Source organism: Rhinopithecus roxellana, chromosome 4, assembly GCF_007565055.1.
Source record: "Rhinopithecus roxellana isolate Shanxi Qingling chromosome 4, ASM756505v1, whole genome shotgun sequence".
In the NCBI taxonomy this organism is placed as follows: domain Eukaryota; kingdom Metazoa; phylum Chordata; class Mammalia; order Primates; family Cercopithecidae; genus Rhinopithecus; species Rhinopithecus roxellana.
The window spans coordinates 64392324-64420183 of NC_044552.1; the positions used below are offsets into that span (position 1 = coordinate 64392324).

Here is a 27860-nt window from a genome sequence, read left to right on the forward strand (position 1 = left end):
GTAAGACCGTTTGTTGAATGTTTGGCACGTAGAGTCCAATTTTAAAGAAAAGGCACTCCTGATAGTCTGTATGAGAGAATATGGATTTAGAGAGCATGAATGTATGGATTGCCTGTGCTGCAGCAGGCTTTAGGCGATGGAGTTATTTAAGATGGTATTTATTTATTTCAGTTTCTAGTAAGTGTGCAATAAGCAGATTCCATAGTTGACCTCCATGTCATCTCCATAAGAAAACGTAGACTTCTCTGCTAAACTGTGAGTCTTAACAGTAAGGAGGACTTTTATAAATGTTTCTAAGTGAAATTACAAAGTTAGCAGTTGAACCAAGAAGTCTCAGAGGGAACTGGCTGCTGCTTGCATTTCAATGAAAGGCAGAGGAAATTCATTACAGAGGTTGAAAATGTGGTTTGCATGTTAAGGCTGTAGTGGAAAAATGGGCCTTCCCAGGGGAGATGGGAGGGAAGTTGTAGCTTACCCTTTGTGGTGAAGGTTCCTTGGCTAAGCACACATACTCCATCTGATGCACCCTAATTTTTTTTTTTAACTTTGCAAGAAAATTCTTCTCCTTCAAGGCCAAAGATGTGCATTGAACAGAAAATTTCAGCCTAGGAGAAGTTTCAGTATCTTTGTATTTTTTGTCTGTTTTGTTCTCTTGACAAAAACAATTATTTAAAAATTCAGTGGGGTGAAACAACTTAATCTTACTCTGAGAAACTAAATCTAAGATGCTATTAGTTAAGTTTTAAGAAGAGCTGGTATTTAGCAAAGACATGTTAGATTCTGGGGTAGGGCTTTATCTGCATTTGTATCTTATTTAATCCACACAACAGTAACAGTCTGCAGAGGAATATTCTTGTTTGAGCACCTCTTGTATGAGGCACCTCAGTTTGCTCATCTGTAATTCTGTAATCTCTGACTCTCTAGAGATCAACAAAAATCTATTAGGTTTAAGTGGCAGAGCCAGAATCTGAATATAAGTCTTTCTGATTCCAAAATTCAAGCTAGTAGATTGACCAACAGTCCCAGTTTCCTGGGATGCGAGATTCTCAGCCCTGAAACTGGAAACGTCTTGTACAAACAGAGAATTGGTCACCCTATAAGCAGGATGCCTCCCATCCCAAGCGCTGAAGAAGTATTCATTATCAGGAAACACTTTTTGGTAAGTCACAGAGGATGTGTCCTATGCGACTGCCCCTGACCCTGCTAGAAACCATGTGTGTGCACTATAAATCCTCTGAAGCTTTAAATCCTAGGGCAGTTTTGGAACCAAACAGAGAGCTTGGGAGACTGAGTTCATTGGGATTTCTAGTAGGAATGCAGCCCCATTAATTGGCTCAGTTTGTATTGATAAAACAAGAGTCACAATCTGGCTTGTAACAGTAGTATTTGTAATTTTCACTCTTGCTTTAAAATATTGCTGCCCCGTTGTACCCACAAGTGGGTACAGTCTTAGGAAAACTTGGAAGGTTTCATCTATTCCAACCCCTATCCCCTTCCACATTTTCTGTGAACTCTTTGTGCCTCTGGAGGCTTTCACTGACCACCAGAAACGGGACCATCCTGCACAAAGCTTTTGTGGCTTATCAGTCTTCCTTCAAAGCTTGGGCTCCCTTATGGATGTGTTTCTTTTCAGACAAATTATTTTGATCTGTATCCAACTTCTGAAGGACACTGTGTACTTCCACTGCCTGTAAAATACTTTTAAAGAAAGGGAGTTGACACAGAGGGTCACAGATCATGAACCCTATTATTGCTGGGGTGAAGGTAGATATGATCATTAGATCCTCATATGTCTATCTATAGTTACAAAATTAATCTTTATTCAAAAGGTGAATCCATATGAACATTCTGGTTTCTTTTTTCTCCTTTTTCTTATTTTCTTTTTTGTTTGTAGAGATGTAGAGATCGGGTCTTGCTCTGTCACCCAGGCTGGGGTGCAGTGGTGCCATCATAGCTCACTGTAACCTCGAACTCTTGGGCTTAAGAGATCCTCCCACCTCAGCCTCCTGAGTAGTTGGGACTACTGGTGTGAGTCACCACGCCCAGCTCTCCTCTTGTTTTAAATATTCTGACCCTAGTTCATACCATGTCAGTGGCCTCTGGAAACTTCCTATGGTGACTGTTCTGGAAAGGGCAGGTCAAGAGAAGACAAGCAGGTCACCTGACTCCGTCCCTTCCCCACTCCCCATCCCCCATCCCCACTCCCCCACTGGTAGTGGGAGAGTTATTCCCTAAAGTACAACAATTGTCAAAGAGTGGAATGGCCGGCTGGTTCCTTGTGCTAGTGATTGCTGATGTATTTCAGTTGTTTGGGTGCATGTTTGAGATTAGTTTTTAAGACTTATTAATTGGATTCACACAGGGGACCTTGTAATCACTTAATTACCAATGTGCTTATTGTGTAATGATGTCAAAAGGTATCTATGTTTGGTTCATACTTTGTTCACATTTTTCTGTAACTGTGTTACAAATGAAATACTTTTCCAGAATGCGATCTTTCTTCTGTGATTGGTGTCTATTGTCTTGCAAAAGGCATAAATAAAATAACAAGTTCTCAAGTGATTCTCATGGAGAAAGGGCTGGGGAATGGAGGGCAGAATGAAGGCAGTGGGGGAGGGCTCTGGAAGAGGGAAAGGAGATGGAGCAAGATAGGGTGGGGTGTGGGGGACACTGGCAGCAGTAGCAAAGAGAGGGGTCAAAGGAGGGGTGGGGAGCCAGTGAGGAGAGGCACAGATAGACTGAGAGATACATATGTAGAATCATATAGACAGATACAGAACAGAGATGAGAGAGAAATTCAGAGAGATAGAGACTAACAGATGATGGGAGTGCATAGAAAGAGACAGAAGGAGACACCAGACCAGTAGGGATTGATCCTTTTCCTTATGATATCCAAACATCTCTCATTGTACTGCTAGTCATTTTACATGTTTGCTTCTTTCTGGCTTTAAAGCTTCATGACTCATCTGTGTTTCCATGTGTGTGGACTATTGAGGAATCTGTTTTTTGGAAAGGTGAGATTTGACAGCCAGTATAAGTCATTAGAAACACCGTCTCTGGAGCCAGACCATCCAGGCTCGAATCCCAACTGCCACCTACTTGCTGGGTGACCTGCACAAATTACATAATCCCTATGTGCCTGTTTCTTCAGTGGGGATTATAATAGTGTTTTCCTTATAGGGTGCTGTGAGGATTAAATGTGGTAACATATGCAAACCTATTAGAACAGTGTACTCAACAGGTACTGGCAATTATTACTATGTGAAAGGATCCTGGATTCCTTTGAAGGAAAGTTCACAGAGTTAAATATATTTTTATGCATACTGAAGAGGCTACACGTTCCTATCTGTAGCTTTTGGCCTTGAACCTTATTGCTCATGTTAGGTGAGAGTGGAGAGTTAATAGACTGAGAGTGAGGAGTTGCAGCTTTTAGTTCCAGCTCTGCCACTGACTAGCTGTGAGATGATGAGTTTCTCTGGACCTGCTGTCAGATTATACACAAACTCAGGGAATTTTAGGTCTTTGACCATGTGATATTGGGACCTTTCTGGCATGCGAGTTTTAGGATTTGTCTGTTATTTCACCTCTAAGCAGAGGTTTTGTGGACCTAAGCTTTTTGGAAAGATTGGGGATTGATCATACCAGTACTCCTGGGAGAGAGAAATGTATATGCTGCTTTGTAAATAATAAAAAGAGAGAAATGGTGAGAATAGGGAACTGGCTTCCTATAGCCATGCTTATGATCATGGCTGTCAGCATTATTGTCTTACTTCTTTTCTTTTCCACTACGGGGGAGGAGCAGTATTTGAAAGAGGGGTCATATGCTGGTACTAAACTGGAGTAGAAGGTGCTGGATGCACTGTGGAGCTTAGTTCAGGGAAGCTGAAGATTTCATCCTTTGAGATGAGTTCTAATCTCGGATTCCGCTCCCTAGACCTAGGCAAATGGCAGTGCAAGCTTAGCCTCTCTCTGGTGCCTTTTATCTCCCTTTCCAAATTCTTCTTTATTACTGCCATGCTTCTTTTGATTATCTGATGCCTGTTATCCAACCCTGTGTGTCTCATGCAACAAAATGCTCTCTTGCCCTTTTGCAAAAGGCCTGCAAACTCTTAATTCCCTGAGTACTGCTGTATTAGCCAAAGATTAACTAGTGCTGATGACAGAAGAGTTCAGTTCTCCAGGGCATACTTGGATTTAAACAGAGCATTTTAAAAACTGTTGGAATGTTGAAAAAGGTACTCCTTCAAGCTGAGGGCTTTGTGGCTCTCTCCCAGTCATGGCTGCCCGGGGCTATCCCTTCCTACCTTCACTGTAACTGATCTTCCAGGGGCTAGAGCATGAGGAAGCAGGATTGAGTAGTAACATGTAAATATAGCCTGGTGGTTAAGAACATCGGTTCTGGTGTTAACAAAGCTGTAAGATTTCAATTATACTCTTCTTAAGAACCTTTTGAACTCTGATGCTTTTATAAACGATTTCTGCTCTCATTGAATGACCTTGAAATGAGTTCATCACTGAGTCTCAGTTTACTCATTTGTAAAATGGGAATAATGACATCAGATATATTTGTTGTGAGGATTAAAGTGTGCCACTCTCCTCCAAGATATTCACCTATTCATGGCACATGGGAAATGCTTGACAAAGAGTAGCAATGACTCAGGGACAGCTTTATGGCCTGCAGTCTGTGCAGTTGCACAGGACACATCTGCCAGCGTCTAGAGCACAAGGAGTCACGATTGAGTAGTAACATATAGATATAGTGTGGTGGTTAAGGACACAGGCTTTGGCATTAACAGGTAAATGCAGCCAGAAAGTGGCAGAGCCAGAATCTGAATGTAAGTCTTTCTGATTCCAAAATTCAAGCTAGTAGCTTGACCAACAGTCCCAGTTTCCTGGGATGCAAGATTCTCAGCCCTGAAACTGGAAACATCTTGTGCAAACAGAAAGAGCTGGACACCCTACAAACAGGATGCTTTCTATCCCAAGCATGTGAATTCTGTTTCTCCCCTAATTATATGACCTTGAAGTGAGTTCATCATTTCCCTGAATTGGGTTAATGCCTTATTGTTATCATCTTGAAATTCTTAATCATATTTGAACAATGTCCCTACAGATTATGTAGCCAGTCTTGCTACTACCGGGCTACACTTGACCTCTACGCACTCATCCTGGCCATATTTCGTCCCTGTCCCTCTCCTTTCTACTGCCTGGTGCTTTGTCCCATTTCCTTGCCCCCAAGGCCTTAGGAGGGTATTAAAAAAAAAAAAAAAGGATAACTTCCTCAGGGAAAAGCTGTGATTTGGCTCACAGCATATGGAATATTCAAAGATAGACGTCATCTGTTACCCACACTTTTATGAGACTGACACACTGCCTGTAGCATTGAGAAGGCACTTGTTGCCTACACTTTTAGCAGTCATTTATTAGTGGCTTCCTAGGGCATGCCAACTCTAAAATCAAGCTGCAGAAATGATACCAGGTAAAAATTGATCCTGTGAATAACTGTGATGGTGGCATTTGGGTGAAAGGTCTTGAAATGGGCTCTGTCTTTTCCCTCAGCTTTCCCCACCTGCTCATATCACACTCTCCCAGCCAGTGTCAGATTACTTCTCTTCTCATCTGTCTCGTAAATAGTTCTGACTTGAATTATCCCGTATCATGACGACATATGATTATTCAAAGAAAGATTTTATAGAAAATGCACTGTTTCTATTCAGAGTTGGGAGACTAGGGAAAGGCATAAAGCACGCCACAGGGGCATAGCATTGATTCCTTTTCTGTGCTCAGCTTAGCTGTTCAAGCCCGGGGTTGTGTCTGGGTAAAGCTGTTTGACTTTGGATAAGTCCTTTAACAACCTGAGGTCCCAGTGTTCTTGACTTTCTACAGTTTTGTTCTAATCTAGCACTCTTAAAGTAGCACATAAGCATAACTTGCTAAATAAGCACCACTTGCTAAATACAGGCTTAGTGACAAGGAAGTTATTTGGAAAATGAAAAAAGGGCAATTCTCCCATCAGGACTTGAGAAGCCTTGGAGTTTTCTTTCTTTATTGAAAAGACTCATGAGGCCTGCCCAAATCTCAAAGTTGCAGAACGGAAAGTTTTGCAGTAAGCTTCATGGATGTGGGATCCTGGCTCAAAATCTGAACTCCTAGCTCAGCCCCTTTGTATTCATGAGGGCCTCTGCTAAGTAAAGGAACCTATAGGCATATGGGACCCCACAGGCTGTATGTATGTTCTTAGCTGAGCATCAAAAAGGAAACTTCCATAAATATTCTAAGACTGAGAGAGACACAGCTGAGAAGCAAAGTTAGGGATGATTTTTTGGAAGCTTAGCCTGATTTCGCTCTGTGCATTATATAATACGTATATTATATAATATATATATAAGCCTGATTTTGGTCTGTTAGCTGGAGTACAAAGAATGGAAAGCAAGAGGGCAAATGTGGGTGGTGGGTGTAATTTGGGAAGTGCAAATGAGTACTTAGTTGTCGTTTTTTTCCATTAAGCTTACTGTTGATATAGTGAGACTTGTGACTATATATCTGCATTTTGATATCACAGAGACCTGTTTTACTTGATCTGAATAATCTGTTGGGTTTTTGGGCTGCTGACAGGCTTCTCATCTTGAGATTTTACCTGTGATTTGTTCCAAAAGAACTTTGATACAGGAACTCTTTAAGTTAAAATTAATTCTATGAGAACAAGAAGCTGTCCCAGGTCTTAATTCTTCTTACATGACAGGAGCCAAGCCACGTGGCCTTCTGAGGCTTCAGTATCATTAAAGTCCCGTGGAAACACCAAAGCCCACCGGGCCCACTTTTTGGCACATACTGATGCTGCTGCTTCTGTCTTACAGGTGCTTACATCATGCCGAGCCTTCCTTGTAACAGCGCGAATCCCCACCAAGGTAGGTGTTCATGAAGTCCTTCCTTCAACACTCACACTCACGCAGTGCAGACTCACACATGCACACTCATGCATAGTCACTCATGCATTCTTAAACATGTGTGCACACATACACACTCACATACTGCAACACAACACACACACGCCTCACTTACATAGACTTTTGATTTAAGCTGTGTTCAGATTTCTCTTAGCACATTCAAGTTTTCCTTCCTTCTTCCCAGAAGCACCTAAAGGCTGTAATGACAAACATCTTTTTTACTCCTTTGTTCCCTCTCTCTGTGTAAAGGCATCCCAAGAAAATCAGTGAAGGATTTTTGTGCTGTTTGTCCCTAAGGCTCCATGTCCCAGTTATTTTTCTCTCTCAACTGGGGCTTGATTTCCACTTTATTCAAGTCTACTTCTTATTTCCTTGGATCAGTACTGGCAGATTTTTCTAAGACTGTAGATATGTGGGAAATAACCTTCATAACTCCAAAGAGTACATTACCAGAAATGTAACCATCTCAGCTGTTCTCCGTTTACTCTGATGTTGCCTGTAAGAAATAACAAGGTGCCACTCTGTTCTTTAAAAGAGATATATACCATTTTTCATGAGATGTCCTTCATTACTTGGTGCAGAATTCGATCTGATAGTTTGTGAATTAATCATAATAATGACTTACTTTGTTTATGTTAACTAAAAGGAGTTTATCATTTTTATGGGATATGGACTGAATGGTCATAGGAAATTGGGATTCTTTTTCCTAAAAAAGTGATAACATTTACTGGAGTGTTGTTTTAGTAAATAACTTGATCCTTAACAGAATCTCATGAGAGCCATAAGTCTTATTATTATCCCTTTTATTGATGAGAGAACCGAGGCCCAAGGAGGTTCAGTAACTTGACCAAGGTTAAACTTCCACTAATATGTGGCACATGTGTGATTCTAATCAAGGGAGGCTGGCTGCAAAGCCGCTGCTGCTGCTATTGCTAGAATCTAATCAGTTATTTACTAAGTATATAAGTATACAGTCTCATTTAATTCTCACAGTAACCTTGTAGGTGAGTGATTAGAAAATAGCTAAAAGATGCAAAGTTGGCTAGTCTAAAGATTCACAAGTGATGAATGGGAGAAAGAGAAATTAGACTCACCATGTCCTACTTATTTCGACTTTTTACTGAGCTGAACTGCTTCCCCTGCCGGCATATCCAGGAAAATGGGTAAGGTCTGGTAGATGCTTTCAGCCTTATCGTGCTGTGATGTTTGGGCCGCAGTGTTATTTGCTCATTAGTCTTTTCTTGTTTCTTGAAATTTAACATTTAGCCACTGTTTTGTAAATTCTGACTTAGGTGCCAAGTTAGGGTGCTATAATGTTATTGGTACAAATGAAATGGATCTTTTGGGACTTGCAGTCTTATGATTTGCATGATTTGCACAGACTTTTGGGAAGATGCCAATGCAATGTTTGCTAGTTATAGGCTTAGGATATCTGTGGCCTTTTTTTTTTCTTTTTTCTGATCGTACAAATGTTAACTTTTATAAAGTTTCTTCAAGAAATGAGACTTTTGGCCCAAGTCCCTTTAGGTAATATAAAGTGAGCCTATATGTTTATTATGTTTTGTAAATAAATTATGTCGATGAAGTTAGACTAAACTGTACATTAAAATACCTGAAGGCATAATATGAGGACTTCAATTAGACATTATCCCACTGGTAAGAAATTAAATTACAGAAGGAAATTTTATGGGCTTAGGAAAATATTCAAGCACTCTATTGAATAGAAGACCCCTAAATAATATGCATACCCTAACACGCTGTGACACAGTGGAAGTGTGTTACCTCTTGTGAAGTCACCTGCCTGCCTTCTGCTGGATGACTTTATTCTGCTTCTGCTGCCTCCTTGCTCTGCCCCTGAGGAAAGGCTTGGCTCCATCCTGTGATACATATAATGTTTCAGAGCCAGCCCCTTGCCAGGGTAGTTTGAACATTGGTTCTGATTTCTGATATTGTCAACATCACAAATAAAGAAAGGCAGATTTTCTTCCAAAGTGATCTGCTTGCAGCTTTGCAGCTTTCCCCCTTAGAGAAGGCTGGTTTTAATGTGCCACCTTACATCTTGACTGAGAAGTAAAACCAATGTCAACAATAGTAATTTTCTGGAGAAATAATTATATTTAGAACGTTAGTGTAAAGCATTGACTATGACATAGATGTCTTCTCTTTGGGAGCCGATTAATTAAACATGCTTTCTTTTGTCATTTTATTGTGAAATATACAACATGTATAGTCAAATGCACAAAACAGAGATGTACATCTCAGTAATTAACTACAAAGCAAATAGTTCTGCAGTCACACCCACATAAAGAAATAGAACTGTCCTGTCACCCCAGAAGGCCCTAACTTTTCTTTCAGGGGGTGGGTAATTATGAGATCAAAGAAGGGTTTGCAGAGAGGGCAGGTTGAAAAATTACCCATCAGCCAGGCAAATAAGGGGTTTTATACTGATCAAAAGGCTTAGCAGTTTGGAAGACCACAGTGCATTTGGGGAGTTAGAGTGCGGGCCGAGGGTTGTGGAGGAGGCAGTGGTGGGAGGGAAACAGCCCAGCAAGGCAGTCAGGGCTGAGGCCTGGCTGAGGGACTGAAGCGTGGTCTGCTGCCTGGGGAAGAGCGGGAGTTACTGAAGACAGCCTCTTTATCATATTTAGATCTGCTCTGTTGTTTGTGGGATGGGCACTGCCTTGCCAGGGTATGGGTGAGAGGTGAGCAAGAGATTGGTGGAAAGGCTATTGACAATCTGGGTTAAGTTTTTCCTCCTATCTAATAATTCACTAATTTCTGTGGTGATATTTAATGAGTGTAATTTCTAACTGAAAAATGTCCTCAAGTCTTCATGCAGCCTACGTCTGCCTCAGCTTCTTCTTAACTAGTCTTCCTGCTTCTTCCTGCCCATAAATCTAATCCAGTGACATTGTTTAAATTGTCTTTGGGTGGGTTGAAGTGGAGTGGATGATGGGTTGTGGGGACTAGGAGCAAAGGCCTAATAAAAATAGCCATAGGTGAGATAAGAGAATGATTTGAACCTTTCTGTGACGTCTTTCAGTATGTTTTAGAGACTTCCCTCCCCACTATTAATAATAACCCGGGGCCGGGCGCGGTGGCTCAAGCCTGTAATCCCAGCACTTTGGGAGGCCGAGACGGGTGGATCACGAGGTCAGGAGATCGAGACCATCCTGGCTAACACGGTGAAACCCCCGTCTCTACTAAAAAATACAAAAAACTAGCTGGGTGAGGTGGAGGGCGCCTGTAGTCCCAGCTACACGGGAGGCTGAGGCAGGAGAATGGCGTAAACCTGGGAGGCGGAGCTTGCAGTGAGCTGAGATCCGGCCACTGCACTCCAGCCTGGGCGACAGAGCAAGACTCCGTCTCAAAAAAAAAAAAAAATAATAATAATAATAATAACCCGGGACTTCGACTAATCACAGATTCAGCCAGTCATTCTTATTGATTACTAATACTGTAGGATCTGCTCCTTTTAGTTTCTTCCTTGTCCTAGTTCTTTTAACACTTCAATGCCTTTGCAAATTCATTTTCTTCTGCCTGAATTTCCCTCTGCACTCCTTGTTTGCTTGAGGAACTTGAAGTCATTCTTCAGGGCTTAGATGAAATGTCACCAGTCTTTCCTGCCTCCCCAGCACTTTGTTATTCTACTCAAGGGAAAGCACTCAGGTACAGTAGAAGCATCTTAGTTGACCTCCAACTAATCTTGCTGAGCCAAATTGACCAAAGGTGGCCATTCCTATCCCTGATGACGCTGACTGATGCTGGCTCCTTTTTCATAGCTGTTAGCATGTAAGAGAGGGTATGTGCTCACACCTATTCACACCTGCTCCCACCCACTGAATGAGATGCTCATTGAGGGTCATGGGTTTATTCCTAAACCTGTTTATAGCAGTTATAATAGCAAATGTTTTTAGTGAAACATTTTAGTGAAAGATATTTTATGTAGCAATGAAATATGAGTGCAAAAGAAGAATATCTATGACATTGAATATTGATAAAAATGAATTACTTAAATTGCTGTTTTAAAGACTAGACAACTTTATAGTTGGGGGAGGGGTGGTGAGGAGCATAATAATCTAGAAAACGTCTGCTGTCGTACTGCTTTTCAAGTATTTTGCAGTTCTGCATTTTTAAAGAGACTTAAATTGGAAGCTGGAAGCCATGCTTGTGAGTATGGCTTATGCAGAAAGGCCACTGGAGGGCCAGCCAGTGGGCTTAACTCAAAGGAAAACTTTGGCGCAATATTAAAGGATAGTGAATGAATATTTATTCATAAACTTTAAATTAAAATAAGAAAGGTATGTATACTTTTTAGAAAATAATTTCCTGCTTTAAATGACTTTTCAAAACCAAATTATGTATAGATCTTGGTAATCATAGGTAAGAAAACTTCTACTCTAATTTAATGCCTATAAACGTGTGCCTTAAATGCTGCATTTAACTCTTGGAGGACAAAACAAATGTCTCAATACTCTTTGTATTTCCAATACTGGCATGCGGTAGGCTTTTCATAAGTGTTTGTCAGTTGATGAAGTGAATGATGAATGAGCGAGTTCTCTTTCTATTTCCAGAGCTCATCAGTATACTTCGTGATGTTTAACTGGAGACTCAGGGGTTTTCTGCCCAGTATTTACTTCCCTCCCCACTATTAATAATAACTTCATCAGTATACTTTGAGATGTTTAACTGGAGATTCAGGGTTTTTCTGCTCTAAAATTTATTCTACCAATGTATCATGGTACAACATACCACCAGGGAGCAGAACTAAATCCCTTGTGGGTTTGGTTCTGGATGTGTTCTTTTATCATTATATTTCTAGGTTTAATGTGGGAGGGTGAAATAAATTGATCCAACTTGGTTCCCCGCTGTCTCTAGCTCCATGCTCTGTGATTATTTGCTGAAATGGGAAAAACTGGGAAGAAAGATTAGTGGCTCTTCATCAGGAAAAACAGGTAAAGAGTGAAAGACTGGGGATATTTTAAAGAAAAAAAAAACCCTGCTGATTACAGGAGAAGAGAGGAGCACTTGTTAAAATAGAAAGGAAACAAATAATCATTTGTTTACATGCAGAGAGAGAGGACTTTTGTTTAACTCTGTGCATTTCATCTAAGCACAACTTAAAATTCCTAAATATTGTATTTGTGTAAATATAGATTTAATTTGGGTAAACATAGATTTATTTCTCTAAATCCATTCAAACTATGAATTTTTATGGAAGATAGTAGAAGGATGGCTGACTCTGATAAGTGGTCAGAGTGTAACAAATAGCTAAAGGTTTAGAAAGAAGGGAAAACCAACATTGACTTTATCCTGTTAGGACTTCCTGAAGCAAAATTTTGAAGTGAAAAAGGGAAAAAAGTGTTTAGATGGTTCCTTCCATACATTCATTTTTCAATGAATAAATAGTGGATAAGTGCAAAAACTTACTAGGTTTGTGCAGAAGTAATTGTGTTTTTTGCTATTACTTTTAATGGCAAAAACTGTGATTGCTTTTATACCAACTTCTACTATTGTGTTTGTCTCTGGATAAAGTTTTAGAAGTTGAGCATGCAGCTTCCTTTCTTTTCTTTTTTAGTAAAGTAAGTAATACTTTTTCTGAAATTTAATAAATGATGTTTCTGTCTTGTTGAATGAATGAAGATATTAAGCCAGCCTGCCTTCAGAAGATGCCCAATGTCTTATTTGCTCTTGGACTGTTTCTAGTTGTAGGATTTTTTTTTTTTTTTTACCTTGAATTTTATGTTTTAAAACCCTCATTACAGGTCTTTTCTTTCCTCCTTTCCCCTCAATTGCAGCTTGAGTTAACCTTCAGCTACTTGGAGATTCATGGCGTCATCTGCAGCAAGTCAGCTCAGGTGAGTGAAAAACAGATCACTGCAAGGTCATCTTTCTTGAATTCCTGAAACCCTAAAATGTTCCTTGAGACAATGTGGATAAACAAGGTTACGGAAGATTAAATTTTCGAAATGAGAGACTCAACACTGGCTGTGTGAACAGGAGTTGGAAATTCATTCTGATAAGGAAAACACATTCTCCATAACTCAGTTTGTGAAGAACTAATTAGCTCTTATAACTGGCAATGTAAACGTGAGAGTACTGTTCCTTATAGAGTTTGTACAACATGCTTTGACACTAAAATTTCATAGCAATTACATAGTACTATATAAGGTTTTAGTGGGAATATAGTGATAAATGAATTTTTTGGAGTTAATAAAATGCAGATTTTAAAAAATAGCTTTATTGGGCTGTAACTAACTGCAGTAAACTAAAAAGTGTACAATTTGATAAGTGTTGACATATGTATGACTCTCTCGGCCCTCTTCCCCATCTGCAGTCAATCTGCAGGTATCTACTTTTGATTCCTGTAGAGTAGATTGCATTTTAAAAATTTTATGTGAATGATGTCATACAATGTATACTCCTTCCTGTCTGCCTTCTTTCAGTCAGTTTAATTATTATTATTTTAATTTTTAATTTTATTTTTAGTTCTGGGGTACTAAAAATGTGCAGGGTGTGCCAGTTTGTTACACAGGTAAACGTGTGCCAAGGTTTGCTGCACCTATCCACCCATCACCTATTAAGCCCAGCACGCATTAGCTATCTTTCCTAATATTCTCCCTCCCCCAACCCCCATTTAATTATTTTGAGACTGATTTATTTTGTTGCATGTCTCAATAGTTTATTCTTGTTGTTGCTGAGTAGTGTTTAATTGTGTGGCTGTATTACAGTTCGTTTATCCATTCACCCGATGAGAGGGACATTTGAGTTGTTTCCCATTTTGGCTATGTTGAATAAAGCTGCTATGAATATTTAAGTACAAGTTTTTGATTGGACATGTACTTTCATTTCCCACGTGTAATTACCTAGGGGTAGAATGGCTGAATCATATGATAACTATATGTTTAACCTTTTAAGAAACTGTCACACTTTTCCACAGTGGTTGTACCATTTTACATTGTCACCAGCAGCATATGAGAGTTCTAGTTCCTCCACATCCTCCCCAACACTGGTATAGTCAGTCTTTTTAATGTTAGCCATTCAACAGGTATGTAGTGCTTTTTCATTGTGGTTTTAATTTGCATTTCCCTAGTGACAGAACATGTTAAGTATCTTTTTATCTGTTTAATTGCCATCATGCATTTCCTTCTGCCATTACAAAAATTGGGCTGTTTGTTTTCTTATTGAATTTTGAGAGTTTAAAAAAAAACACATTCTGGATACAAAGCCTTTATCAGATATCTTCTCTCAGTCTGTGGCTTGTCTTTTCATTCCTTTAACAGTGTCTTTCAAAGAGCAGAAGTTTTTTTTGTTTTTTGGTTTTTTTTTTTGAGATGGAGTCGCTTGTTCTGTCGCCCAGGCTGGAGTGCAGTGGTGCAGTGGTGGGATCTCAGCTCAGGGCAAGCTCTGCCTCCCGGGTTCACGCCATTCTCCTGCCTCAGCCTCCTGAATAGCTGGGACTACAGGCGCCCACCAACATGCCTAGCTAATTTTTTGTATTTTTAGTAGAGACGGGGTTTCACTGTGTTAGCCAGGATGGTCTCGATCTCCTGACCTCGTGATCCACCTGTCTCGGCCTCCCAAAGTGCTGGGATTACAGGCGTGAGCCACCGCGCCCGGCCAAAGAACAGAAGATTCAAATGTTGATGAAGTTCAATTTATCAATATTTTCTTTTATGGATTGTGCTTTTAGTATCATATTGAATAAATCTTTGCTTAACTCAGGGTCACAGCATGTTCTATATCTTCCAGAAGTTTTACAGCTTTAGGTGACACATGTAGGCCTATGATCCATTTAGAAATAACTTTTGAATATAAAGCTATGTATAGATCAAAATTTTTTTTAGTTTGGCTTTTTTTCTCATATTTATATTATATGCACTTGTTCCAGTAACATTTGTTTGAAAGACTATTGTTTCCTCACTGAGCTTGTTTTCACCTTTGTTGAAATTCTGTAGTCCGTTTAAGTGTGAATCTATTTCTGCACTCTTTGAATCCCATCTCCTTGCTACTATCTTCTTGCCACTCTTATACTCTATTATTGTGGCTTGTTTACAACAAAATTTGAAATCAGATAGTGTTATTCCTCCAACGTTTTTCTTCTTTTTCAAAATTGTTTTAGTGATTCTAGGTCCTTTGCAATTCCATGTGAATTTTAGAAACATCTCAGTTTCTATAAAAGCTGGCTGGAATTTTGGATGATGTTACAATGAATTTTTAAATCACTTTGGGGGAGGAACTGATGTAATGTACAGTCTTCTGACCTAAGAAAACTATATATTTCTCCATTTGTTTAGGTCTTTTTCAGTTTTCCCTGAGTGTATTTTGTTGTAGCTTTCAGTGTACAGGTCTTACACATCTCTAAATTCATTCCTAAGTGTTTAATATTTTTTGATGCTGCTATAAATTGTGTTATTTTTAAAATTTCAGTTGTCTCTTGCTGGTATTAGAAATATAGTTGATTTTTTCATGTTGACCTTCTATCCTGCTATCTCGCTTTACTCATGTATTAGTTCCAGTCGCTTTTAAAAATAGATTTCATCAGTATTTACAAAAATGATGTCATTTGTGAATATGGATGAGTACCTTTTATTTTTAACGTGGGTGTCTTTTATTTCTTTGTCTAGTCTTACTGCTATTGGGAGATATGCCTCTATTGGTGTCATACTCCTACATATTTTGCTGGGTATGCCAAGAATTTAGTGCCATGACTACTCTTTGCCCAGGCTGTTTCTCAGGGTTGATTGCAGTGAGCATCCTTGTGGGATGGTGGAATAGTTCCCTGTTGAACAAAGAACAGGCTTGCTTACTTCTTACCATGAAAACAGTAGATTTCCAATGTCCAAGGGTTCCTTTCTTGTAAGCAGCCTACTGTGTGTGCAGGCATCCATCTGAATCCCTTCATGTCACCATGTGGGAGGGCAGGGGAATCTGTCCAAATGTGGTGCACATGCCTTTTGTTGTGCCATTAATCATAAAATCCTATGTCTCTGACCCAGGTGTCTCCTGTCTTCGGCAGCATCAATGAAACAGTAATAGGCTAACTTACTGGCTTACAAGTAGGGTAAAATCTCAGACCTTGACAATTGTTCTGGTACCTACAGGACAGTGCTGAATGGAAGTGGCAAGATCAGATCTTCTTGGCCTTTTTCCTCGTCTTTGAGGGAATGTATTTATTCTTTCACCATTAAGTGTGATGTTAGCTGTAGGTTTTTAAAATAGATGCCCTTTATCTGTTTTAAGAAGTTTCTTTCTATTTTTAGTTTGAGAGTTTTAATCAGGAATTAGTGTTGGATTTTGGCAAATGTTTTTTTTCTTTGTCTATTGAGATTATTGTGTGGTTTTCTTTCTTTTTTTAAGCTTCTTAAAATGGTGAATTATATTGATAATTTTTAAAAATATCAAATATTTTATTCCTGGGATAAGTCTCATTTGGCCATGATGTATTATTATTATTATATATATATTTTTGAGATGGAGTCTCACTCTGTCACCAGGCTGGAGTGCAGTGGCACAAACTTGGTTCACTGCAACCTCCGCCTCCTGGGTTCAAATGATTCTCCTGCCTCAGCCTCCTGAGTAGCTGGGACTGCAGGTGTGCGTCACCAAGCCCAGCTGATTTTTGTATTTTTAGTAGATACAGGGTTTCACCACGTTGGCCAGGATGGTCTCAATCTCCTGACCTTGTGATTCGCCCTCTTCGGCCTCCCAAAGTGCTGGGATTACAGGCGTGAGTCACGATATTATTCCTTTTATATATTGTTGAATTCCAAGTGTTAAAATTTTGTGAATAGTGTTTTGCATCGATGTTTGTGGGAGTGATTGGTTTGTCTTTTTTTTTTTTTTTTTTAACATTTTTGGCTGGCTTCTCTATTAGAGAATCATGGATTTATAGAATGATTCTATGTATTTCTTCTCTATAGAGGAGGAAGTAGTTCCTCCTCTTAAGTTTTTTCTGTTGAGGTGGTAGGTGGTATTAATTTTTGTCTTAAATGTTTAGTTGAATTTACTGGTGAAGTAATTTGGGCCTTGAGTTTTCTCTTTGGGAAGGTTTTTTTTTTTTTTTTTTTTTTTTTTTTTTTTTTTTTTTTTTGAGACAGGGTCTCACTCTGGGCGCAGGGGTGCAATCTCGGCTCATGGCAACCTTGGCTTCTTGTGCCCAAGCAGTCCTCCCAAGTAGGGACTATAAGCATGCACCACCATGCCCAGCTAATTTGGGTATTTTTTTCTAGAGACAGGGTTTCTCTGCATTGCCCAGGCTCGACTCAAACTTCTGAGCTCAAGCGGTCCATCCCCCTTAGCCTCCCAAAGTACTGGGGTTACAGGCATGAGCCTCTGTGCCTGACCAGGGAAGGTTTTAAACTGCAAATTCTATTAATGTTCCTTAATGATATAGATCCATTTGTATTTCTCTTGTTGAATGAGCTTTGGTAGTTTGTGTCTTTTAAGAAATTTGTTTGTTTTATGTAAGTTGTTGAATTTATTGAAATAAAGTTGTTAACAATACCCACTTGTTATACTTCTAATACCTGTTGAATATCATTCCCAATACTGGTAATTTGGTTATCTCTATCTCTTTCTATTTCAGTCAGGTTAGAGGTCTACCAATTTTTTTGATCTTTTCAAACAACTTTCTTTTTGGTTCCATTGGTTTTCTTTATTGATTTCATTGATTTTTTATTTCCTATTTCATTGACTTTTGCTCTGATCTTTATTCTTTCCTTCTACTTTTTGTTTTAGCTTTTAAAACTACAGAGAGAGAGAGAGAGAGAGAGTGTGTGTGTGTGTGTGTGTGTGTGTGTGTGTGTGTGGAATTTGTTGGTAATGTTCTTTAAAATTGACAAAATCGTCACTGTGTTTTTTGAGATTTCAAACAAACTCTTGGAACTTTTCCACAGTTCATCTTAGAGCAATGTTTTATCTTATGTGTTTATCATTTTCCAGAAACTGGAGTTTGAAAGAAAAATCACAGCAGCATATGTTTGCCCAAATGGTCAGACATATGCAGGAGTGAATGATCACTCATGAATGATGACATAATGACATAACCAGGGTCTTCTTGCTGGTCTTAATTCAGGAATGTTGATGTTTATGATTTGAGAGCTGGGATGGGAGCAGAAGGGCATTAGGGAAATGTTAATGCCAAGGTTATGTTCAAAATATGATTTCACTGTGCTATTTAATTATGAGAAAGGGTGTTGATGCAGCAAGACTAATTTTCCTATGTGGCTGCCAAAATTGGTCTTTCCACACTTGTAGTCTTGCCCCTTTCAATATGCCTACCACTCAGAGGAACTATGTATAAAGCCGTCTGTCTCAGCCCCTGTCAGTGTCAATACCAAAAGAACAGATTTACAACAGTGCTTCAATTTAACTTTGTCCCACAGTATGGACCTTTGAGATGAAATTATAGTGAACATTGGCACTGCTTCTATAAATGGCCTACCAGTTCAGAGACTGGCAATACCAGTAACCTAATGGTATTCAAAATTTGCTGTGTTTTGGAATTGCCTGAGATTGTTTTTAAAAATATACTTTCAGCAGTGCCCTTCTGTCTGTCACATCACACTTCCTCATCCTCCTCATACACACACAGCATATACATAGGACAGTTAATGATAACATACATCTGCGGTGGATGTTTGTTTTTTTTTTTTAAACAAGTGCACCATTTGATTCTGTTGCATTCCAAAGGTTAAGAACCAGTGACCTGTGTAACCTCTGGTTCCTTGAAGTCTCTAGTTTTGATTTTCTTTTATATAACATCATAAGGATGGGAGTGTCTACCAGTGGCACTCAGAATCTAGCCTTGATTAGGAATTCTTTTGTAATGTTCTCTGGGATTTATTTTTTTCTCCTTGCTATTTTTTATTATCATTTAATTATAGTTCGTAAACTTGGATAAAATTCCTGAGACTTACCCACTGCATTGTGTGTAAGAGTGAGTGATTGCTCTATAGAGTTAGTGAAATGTGACTTTTACAATTGGTATTTTCCCCTTTCTTCAGAAATGTGGGAAACCTTTATCTTATTTTACAAGTCTCTATGCCACATTATTTTCTGGTGCTCAAATTCTATTGCCTTCATGGTATTTAAGTTGAGGCCAGCAGTTATATAGTTTTGTAGTTATACAATTTTTGAACCCTTTTTTTTGTACAACTGAATAGCTGCTATGATTTTTTTTTAATTATAGGGTTAATTGTTTGCTATGTCACAGAATGATATTGATAAGCCACCCACCACCCATGGGTATTTCTTTTTTTTTCTCTCTCTCTCTTTTTTTTTTTAGACGGAGTCTTGCTCTGTTGCCCAGGCAGGAGTGCAGTGGCGCGATCTCAGCTCACTGCAAACTCCGCCTCCTGGGTTCACGCCGTTCTTCTCCTCAGCCTCTGAGTAGCTGGGACGACGGGCACCAGCTGCCACACCCGGCTAATTTTTTGTATTTTTGGTAGGGACGGGGTTTCACCGTGTTAGCCAGGATGGTATCGATCTCCTGACCTCATGATCCACCCGCTTCGGCCTCCCAAAGTGCTGGGATTACAGGTGTGAGCCACCACGCCAGGCCTACCCATGGGTATTTCTGATAGAGGAGGGAAAAACAACTCACAGGTCTGTTAGCTGGGGATTAGTAAAACGTGCTGCCCTTAAAGTTTAATCAGGTTGTTCGACCTTAAAAAAGGCGGTAGAGTGGGGTGGGAAATTTGAATCATACATAAGTTACTATGGCTTATGTCTCTGATTATTATTTTAAATGTATATTAGATATCATGGGTTATATACTGCTAGGTGTCTAAGGAAAATGTGTTTCAAACATTCTGTTCCTCCCCAGCTGAAGTGGGAGGGAAAAGAGTATTTGATAGGAAATTTTTTTTTCTTTTTTTGATGAGGTGACTTATTGTGTTGGTTTCACCTCCATCACTTTGTTGCAGTCTTTTTTTTTTTTTTTTTTGAGACGAAGTCTCGCTCTGTCACCCAGGCTGGAGTGCTGTGGCCGGATCTCAGCTCACTGCAAGCTCCGCCTCCCGGGTTCATGCCATTCTCCTGCCTCAGCCTCCCGGGTAGCTGGGACTACAGGCGCCCGCCACCTCGCCCGGCTAGTTTTTTGTAGCTTTTAGTAGAGACGGGGTTTCACCATGTTAGCCAGGATGGTCTCGATCTCCTGACCTCGTGATCCGCCCGCCTCGGCCTCCCAAAGTGCTGGGATTACAGGCTTGAGCCACCGCGCCCGGCCTGTTGCAGTCTTTACATTATGCACAGGTGGTGACATCTTACACAGGGTTCTGTGAGTGCTTGCTTGTAAGGTTGAATTGAAGGCCTCATTTCTTCCTCCACCTGTCACCTTTTTTTCTTCTCTGTCATTCTATTCAAGCCTGTGCAGTTAAAGATGATTAGGTGTTAAGATTAAGTGGAATTAGAATAAGCTAATTACTAATTACTCGCACCCAAACTGTGAACTGAATAGATGCGCTAGATGTGAAGGATGTAAAAGTACCCCTGTAGTGAAAAATATAATTACCCATGGTGGGAAGATTGGGGGTGGGGTGCAGAGCATAGACACAATGGCAAATCAAAAGTGTCTGGCTTTTAAAAACATGCCTATGCACAGATAATGTGCATATGAAAATTATGAGCCTAATTGCACTAAGTAGATTTAGTCTTACTTAAAACATCTTATAGACTACTGGGTTTAGCCTCCAGGTACAATAATGCTTGGTGCCTTTTGCAAGAGGAATATCTCTTGAACCAGTTTTTAGAAGACAAATGGAGCCTTTGCCTAGAGAATTTTAAAGGCTTTGCCTTTCATTTCTTGAGGAAGGTGCTGAAAAATAGGAATTTTAATTTTTTTTACATTCAACTAACTAGCACAGAAGCGGTGTTTATTAAATACTTATTGACAGATTCTTCTGGAGGTATTTATGAAAAAGTGACATCTTAAACATTTACATTATTTATTTCCTTTGATCTCATCATTTTGACATACCTTGCATTACTTTTCCTTTTAACATGCATATGTTGAAATACTTACATTATTATTATTTTCAGTTTGGGCTAATTTTAGGAAAATCTAAGGCAAAATCTAAAAACTGCATTGCACATTATAAACAGTGTTCTCCATCATATTTTTGTATAGATAAAGTAAGAACAGGAAGTAAATGTATGAGGATATTTTGATGAAGTGATAATCTAAGAGGATTGAATTTTATGGGAATTTTTTGTGGGGTGGGAAGATGGGGTTTTGCTATATTGCCTGGACTGGTCTTGAACTCCTAGGGTCAAGCGATTCTCCTGCCTCAGCCCCCTGAGTTTCTGGGATTACAGGCATGCGCCACCACACCCAGTTTACATGAATGTTTTTGAGATTAAATAAAATGGCATCTTTTTTTAAGTGGCTGAAGTTCTTCTTATTTGTAATGTGTACATCTTCAACTTCTTGCCCCTTTTGTGACCTGCCCTCCTTTTCACAAGTTAATTTATACTTATTTAGAGGACTAGCTGTCTGAGTCTCAACATTTTTTGACATGTATTTTGGACATCTCCAGCAATTAATTATAGGAATGAGTTTAGCCTGACACTAAACCTAACACCAAACATTTTATTAACGTGTTACCTTAATATTCCAAGTATCCTCTCTTCTTTTTTTTTTTTTTTAAGACAGGGTCTTGCTCTGTCATCAGGCTGGAGGACAGTGGCACGATCTCAGCTCACTGCAACCTCCATCTCCTGGGTTCAAGTGATTCTCATGCCTCAGCCTCCTGAGTAGCTGGGATTACAGGCACGCACACCCAGCTAATTTTTTTTTTTTTTTTTTTTTTTAAGTAGAGACAGGGTTTCACCATGTTGGCCAGGATGGTCTCGATCTCTTGACCTTGTGATCCGCCTGCCTCGGCCTCCCAAAGTGCTGGGATTATAGGTGTGAGCCCACGACCGCACCCTCCCGATCGAAACTTTTAAAAGCATTTCTCTTTTGCTCCCAAGAGCAAAAGGTTTTAACATTTTATTTAAGCATATTATAAGGTTTCTTGTTTTTAAAATGTGTGTGTGTGTGTGTTTTAAAGGTAGCTTTTAGATTGCCCATGGGTACTCACAGAAAGATATAGCCCTACTTATACTGCATAGCAGGGATATAAAAACTTGGTAATACTGCAGCTCAGGGCAAAATCTTGGTAAAAGGAGAGTCATGTTTGAATGTGGGAATTCAGTCTCTATCATATGGGAGTCTATTTGAATCTGCCAGCTTGGCCCTTGGAAACACTTGCTTCGGTTTCTAGATGTTTCTGACAATACTTACACCCGCTACCCAAACACTTCTTTGAGTCTTAAATTAAGTGCGTCATTTTAAGGGAGCGCTTCTTGAAAAGCTAATACTGTGATTCTTTTGTAGTTCATGAGCGTGATGGTTGGGTGTTCACGCACGTATGTGAGAGTTGCTACCCTCGAACCTTGTTAAAAAACAGCTAATATTATATTATTATATATCTGTGTGAATATGTGGTTTACAATATTGAAAATAATTTAAAACGGAAGGAACTGGACTCATTCTTAAGAAGTGTCCCACCCGGTTCTTGCAGATGGTTGTGGAAACTGAGAAGTGCAACATCTCCATGAAGATGGCGTCGCCTGAGGACATGAGTGAGGTGCTGGCTCACATAGGCACCTGCCTGAGGAAGATATTTCCTGGCCTCTCTCCAGTGTGAGTTTCCCTGGGCAGGGTGAGGAGAGCAAGTAACCTGTTCTTCCTCAAAACGGCAAATACAACAATGCTTTCTTTTTACCCCTTCACTTAGTTCCTTTCTCAGACTTTCTCCTCCTCTTAAACATTAAATATCAAAACCCTTACTCAAAACCCTTGTGTTTTGGTCTGAGGATTTCTACAGGACTGTGTCTTATTCTTCAGAGAGCTTGAGTGATGAAGGGATTTGGCAATCCTTTAACTTCACATAAGACTAAAACAGTAACCTTTTAATATAACGCCAGATTTACACGAGTGTGAATTTTACTCACAGCTTATTACCAGAATGCCAGGGGCTGCATACTTTGTATAGTGGCACCAAGTATAATGTGGATGAAGAGAGAGAGGGCTTCATTTTATTTGCTTTTTTATTTTCAGTAACAAGAAACCTAAAAAAGTTGAATGTAAAAATCCCTTTTTGTCATTGTCCTCTTAGTGTTCTGAAATACCCATTAGGCATATTAGTAAATTTTGTTCATCCATGCCCTCATATTTTTTGTTAAGCTTTTAAAGTCAGGATTATGGGCTTGGATACCTGAGTTTGTAGTTGGGGGGTGTGTGGGTTGCTGGGATGCAGGAATTAGATTGACTGAGGTGAAAGGCAGAGAGATGCTTATGTCTGAAAGCTCCCTAAAATAATAGTTATAGTCAAAATACCCTCCTGAAAGAAGAACAGGATACACAGATGGCAGAGAATTTCCTTCCCATTGCTCTCCCAGAAGGCAGAAATGTATACAGGGAAGGGCTGGAGGCCCCTTGTAGGCATGTGTAGCATGGTAACTGTGTTCCTTGCATGGTGGAGATGGGAGGGGAATTTTGGGAACAGTTGCCCTTCATAGAACATGCTCCTCCTGCAATGCCTTGCCTGCAAGTTGAGGGACAAAGAAGCAGGAAAACCTAAACTTTTAGTCATTTGAACCTTATGGATGAGTAAAAGTGGCTCAGTGGGGACAGACACTCCCTTTCAAGCTCTTTGGCCTTAAGAGGCCTGCTCAGTTCCCTTCACAGCCCTTCCCAGGCCTCTCTCTCTTCCCCACGTGGTGGGAGGTGAACGCACCAGAATGAAAGGCTGGCCCTGTGCTTGCTGGTTGTTCACCTTGGACTCCTTCCTTCCTGAAGCTTAAGTCTTGTGGTTCTCTGATTATCAGGGTAGCTGGTTGCTGGGGGAGCTAAGTGTACCTAGCCTCCATTTCAGTGGAGTGGAGAGGGTGAGCTGGGACTGCCCTCTGACTCCTGCTTGGCTAGAATTTCAGGTATGAGGTGTCTTCAAGGCAAGCTCTCCTGGTCTCTAATCACACACGGGCAGTTCTGGAGAAGAAGTGTGGGCAGCAGTGGGTGGTAGGATGAGGTAAGAAGTGAATCCATGGTGGCAATGGGAATTGCCAAGAAGCAAAACTTTCTTAGGAATGGTTTCGACATCATCCTTAAAGCCAACAGAGAACTAGCTAGGGTAATCATGAGTTAACAATAGCTACAACCCATTTTCCTTAAACTACATTTCAGTAATGCGACTTTGTACATGTGTTTCTTTATAATGTGCTTGCTTTCCTTCTAAATTAACACTGATGAAATAAAAAAAATTATTAAGCACCACCTTACTTGGCAAGAGCTTATAATACCCTGGACTTTAAAGACACTTCAGAGCAATATTTAGAATCTCTATTTTCTTTAAAAGGCAGCCTTATTAGTTTAGTATTGTAGGATTTTCAGAGAAATTAACCATTTTTATTTTTAGTTTGGATTCTTCCATTTTTTTTTTCTTCCCAGAGAACATTGAGTAAGAATAGTGTTTTCACTTATAGCTTCCATTTAACTTCTTGTTAAAATCTTCAGGCAAATATTAAACAAGTATTAATCACCTCTGTTTCTAGGAAGAAAGTTCCCATGTGTATGTTGATTTCTAAATCTATGACCTCTGCTGTACCCAGGTCTTCATCCCCACTTACCAACTGCCTGTTAGGCGTCTCCACAAGGCACCTCACACTCACTATGTCCCACGCTGGACTCCTCACTTCCCCCCTAAAAATTGCTTGTATTCTGTATTTCTATCTCAATTAATGGCATTGTCATTCACATAGTCTCACAAGTTAAAAGCTGAGCCATGTTCATCTCTTGGTCCTTACTGTCATATTCGATTGGTTGCTAAGCTTTTAAACATATTATCTTAATATCTCATGGTCTGGTTCCTTCTCCTCGTTTTCATTTCCACTGCCATAGTCACTTTCTCCCTTGCATCTTTCTAGTTAGTCTCCCTGCTTCTGTTCTTCTCTTGCAAGTGATCCTTCATACTGTCATCAGAGTTATCTTTTTATAATTCAAACAGTATCTGTTCTTTGCCTAAGCTCTCAAATGGCCGGCTTTCCTGATAAAATGTAAATTGTATAGCCTGACACAGAATACCACTGTTTTCCTCTTCCTGAACACAATCAGGCTCTCTCATATATATTTCCAGTACCATTATCATAACTCTAATCCTGACAAATTCCAAAAGATTTAACTCAGGTATCTTCTCATCTGTAGAGTGTCTTTATTCATGTTTCCAAAGAACTTTGGATCATTTCCTGCACTAGGACACATCACACTGTGTTGTAAATGCTTGTTCATACACTTAAATATTCCATGAGTATTATTGAGTTTCTACTATATGCTAGGCATAGTGCTAAGTGTTGAGGTCCAGCAGTGAACATGGTCCCTGCCCACATGGAACTTACATTTTAACTTGGGGAAACAAACACTCCAAAGAGGGAAATACATAAATCAAGTAACAGTACCTTTGAGTAAGTGCTATGAGAGTAATAGATGGGACTAATATAAAGAATAAACTTCTGTCTCCAAAGGCCTCCCTGTGGCCATGATAACTTCAACAGACCTAGTGGAAGAGAAGGTGCCTGCCCTATAAAAGGAGGGCAAAGAATATTATCTTCCCAGGGCTTTTGTTCATGCTATTTCTCCTGCCTAGAAAGGGGTTGGTATCTCTGAGGAACTGAAAGATATCCACTTTGGCTGGGGCATAATGAAGAACAAAGTTGGGAAGGAGTGAGGAATGATGCAAGAGGGGGCTAGCACCAGCTTTGGTGATATAGATGGAGTTGATGTAGAGCCTTGTGGGAAAGAGGTTGGGATTCAAGAGTATTTTCCTTGGAAGCCACTGTAACATTTTAGGGGTGGGAGATGAATCTTTAGATAGTTTATGAAGATCTTTTGTTGTTTGTTTGTTTTCTGCTAAAGAGAATAGACTGGTGGCAGGGCAAGAGTAGAAGTAGAAAGCTAATTTGGACATTTGTAGTAATCTAGGCAAGAGATGACTGTGGCCAGGAGAAAGGTAGCAGCATTAGGGATTCAGATAGAGAGAGTAGATGTAAGCTTTATTTTAGATGCAGGAGTTGCTGATGGATTAGGTAAGTGTGGGTAAGGGCAGTGAGGAAAGAAAGAGAAGAAAAACAAGGATGGCTTCTCAGATTCTGGTTTAATAACTGGGTGACCAATATGACAGCGAGACAGAGAAGGCCTGGGGTAGGTGGGGACAAGTTTTTTCTAGGGGGTGGGATCGGTAGCCATTCTGTTTTAGGTATGTAGAATTTGAGATCTATTTGTGTAGGACCTATAAGACCTCCATAGACCTCTCCTCCAAGCTCCATCTAGATGAGGCTATAAGGTAGGCAAATATGTGAGGTTGGGGCTTGGAGGAGAGGTCTGGAGATGGAGCAAAGGTGAGTGCCATGAGTACAAGATGGTCTTCACTACATGGCTGTTGATTACGTCACTTGGAGAAAGATGTGCAGATGAGGCATACTTGGAATGAGCTCAACACTTAGAGATCAGGTAAACTAGGAAGAGCCACAAATGGAGTTGGGTAAGGACTGGCTGTCAAGGTAGGAGGAAGACCAGTGAAAAACCAGGGCCTGGGAAGGAGTGGTGGCTCTGCAGAATGATGCTGGGGCTGAACAAACTGCAGGCAGAGAGGTGTCCAGTGGGTTGGTGACATGGATAACACAGGCACCTTGATGAGAGCAGGTCTAGGGGTCTGGTTGGGAGAGGCAGACTGCTGTGGTTGAGGGATGAACTCAGAAGTGAGAAAGGGGATGTGGCATGTATGGACAACTTCATAGAGAAGATCAGCTATCAAGGGGAACTGACAAATTGGATGTAGCTAGTGCACTCTGAGGGATTACAGGGGATTTCTGTTTGTGTTTAAAATGGGAGATAAAAGCATATGCTTAAACCATATGGCTGTAATGAGGGGAATGATCAGTAGAAAGAGAGATTTGTTGCTGGAGACTGCCCTAATAAATAAATCAGCAATATCCTTGAGAAAGTGAGAGGCACGGTACAAAACACACCTTTTTTTCCTTCTAGGCTGGGAGCTGCTTAAACAAAGACCATGTTTTTATTAATCTTAAATCCCTAGTTCTTGGCATATAGTAGGTACTGACTGAGGTTTTGGATGAGCACATACACTTCACACTTACTCCGTGCCCAGTACCTTGTTGGATGATGTACCACGGGACATAGAGAAGTCAGAAGACAGTGGCCTTGCCTTCAAACCATGAACTCATTAGCTGAGGTAACCTGAAGCAGATGAGACAGGAGATGACTGGGTGTAAGTGGGAGATGAATGAGCACAGGCTGACTTTGCAAAGGAGATTTACCGCAAATGGGTGGAGAGAAATCAGAGGAGAGAGTGGGGGAAAGGAAGGCAATTCACATGAAGAGACCAGTCGGAGAGAAGGTGCAGATTATAATTTGGAAAATACCTTGGCAGAGAATTAAATTACCTAAATGTATTTGATTGGCATTCCTCTTTCCTACCCAACACACACAATTAGCTTGTCATCATAAGCCTAATATTTTGTGGTTTCTATGTTATACCTTTACTCTTGAAGTTCCTTAGATTGCATTACATGATTTTGGCAGGAGAAACATATAATTTTATTGGTTTTGGTTGTTGTGACTGGAGAGGGTGGAGAAATGGGTAACCGTATCTTTTCTCCTACATTCCCAGTATGCCTTAAGTCCAAGCTATCAGTCAGGGCAATATTTGCTTTATATAAATAATACACAATAGAACATGCAAAACAAAATATATTTCCAGTAATGTCATATATTACACTCATGATAAACTGGAGAATATGAAACTATATTTAGAATCCTTAGACCTTATATGACTCGTTTGTCCCATCAAA

The 27860-nt window shown here is 39.9% G+C and overlaps 2 protein-coding genes and 1 pseudogene across 5 annotated transcripts in view; 2 read left to right on the forward strand and 1 right to left on the reverse strand.

Annotated features, from left to right (window-relative positions):
* The window catches only part of LOC104663792 (cytidine monophosphate-N-acetylneuraminic acid hydroxylase), a 366736-nt gene that overhangs the window by 329928 nt on the left and 8948 nt on the right, over positions 1-27860 (reverse strand). The window lies entirely within an intron of this gene.
* Positions 1-27860, forward strand: part of CARMIL1 (capping protein regulator and myosin 1 linker 1) — a 344245-nt gene that overhangs the window by 137941 nt on the left and 178444 nt on the right. For all 4 annotated transcript variants that reach the window (XM_030929491.1, XM_030929490.1, XM_030929489.1 and 1 more), the window contains exons 3-5: positions 6858-6908; positions 12746-12805; positions 22517-22638. In XM_030929491.1, coding sequence (XP_030785351.1) covers positions 6858-6908; positions 12746-12805; positions 22517-22638 — 233 coding nt within the window. The remainder of the gene's footprint in view (positions 1-6857; positions 6909-12745; positions 12806-22516; positions 22639-27860) is intronic.
* On the forward strand, positions 22318-22434 carry LOC115897216 (annotated as a pseudogene).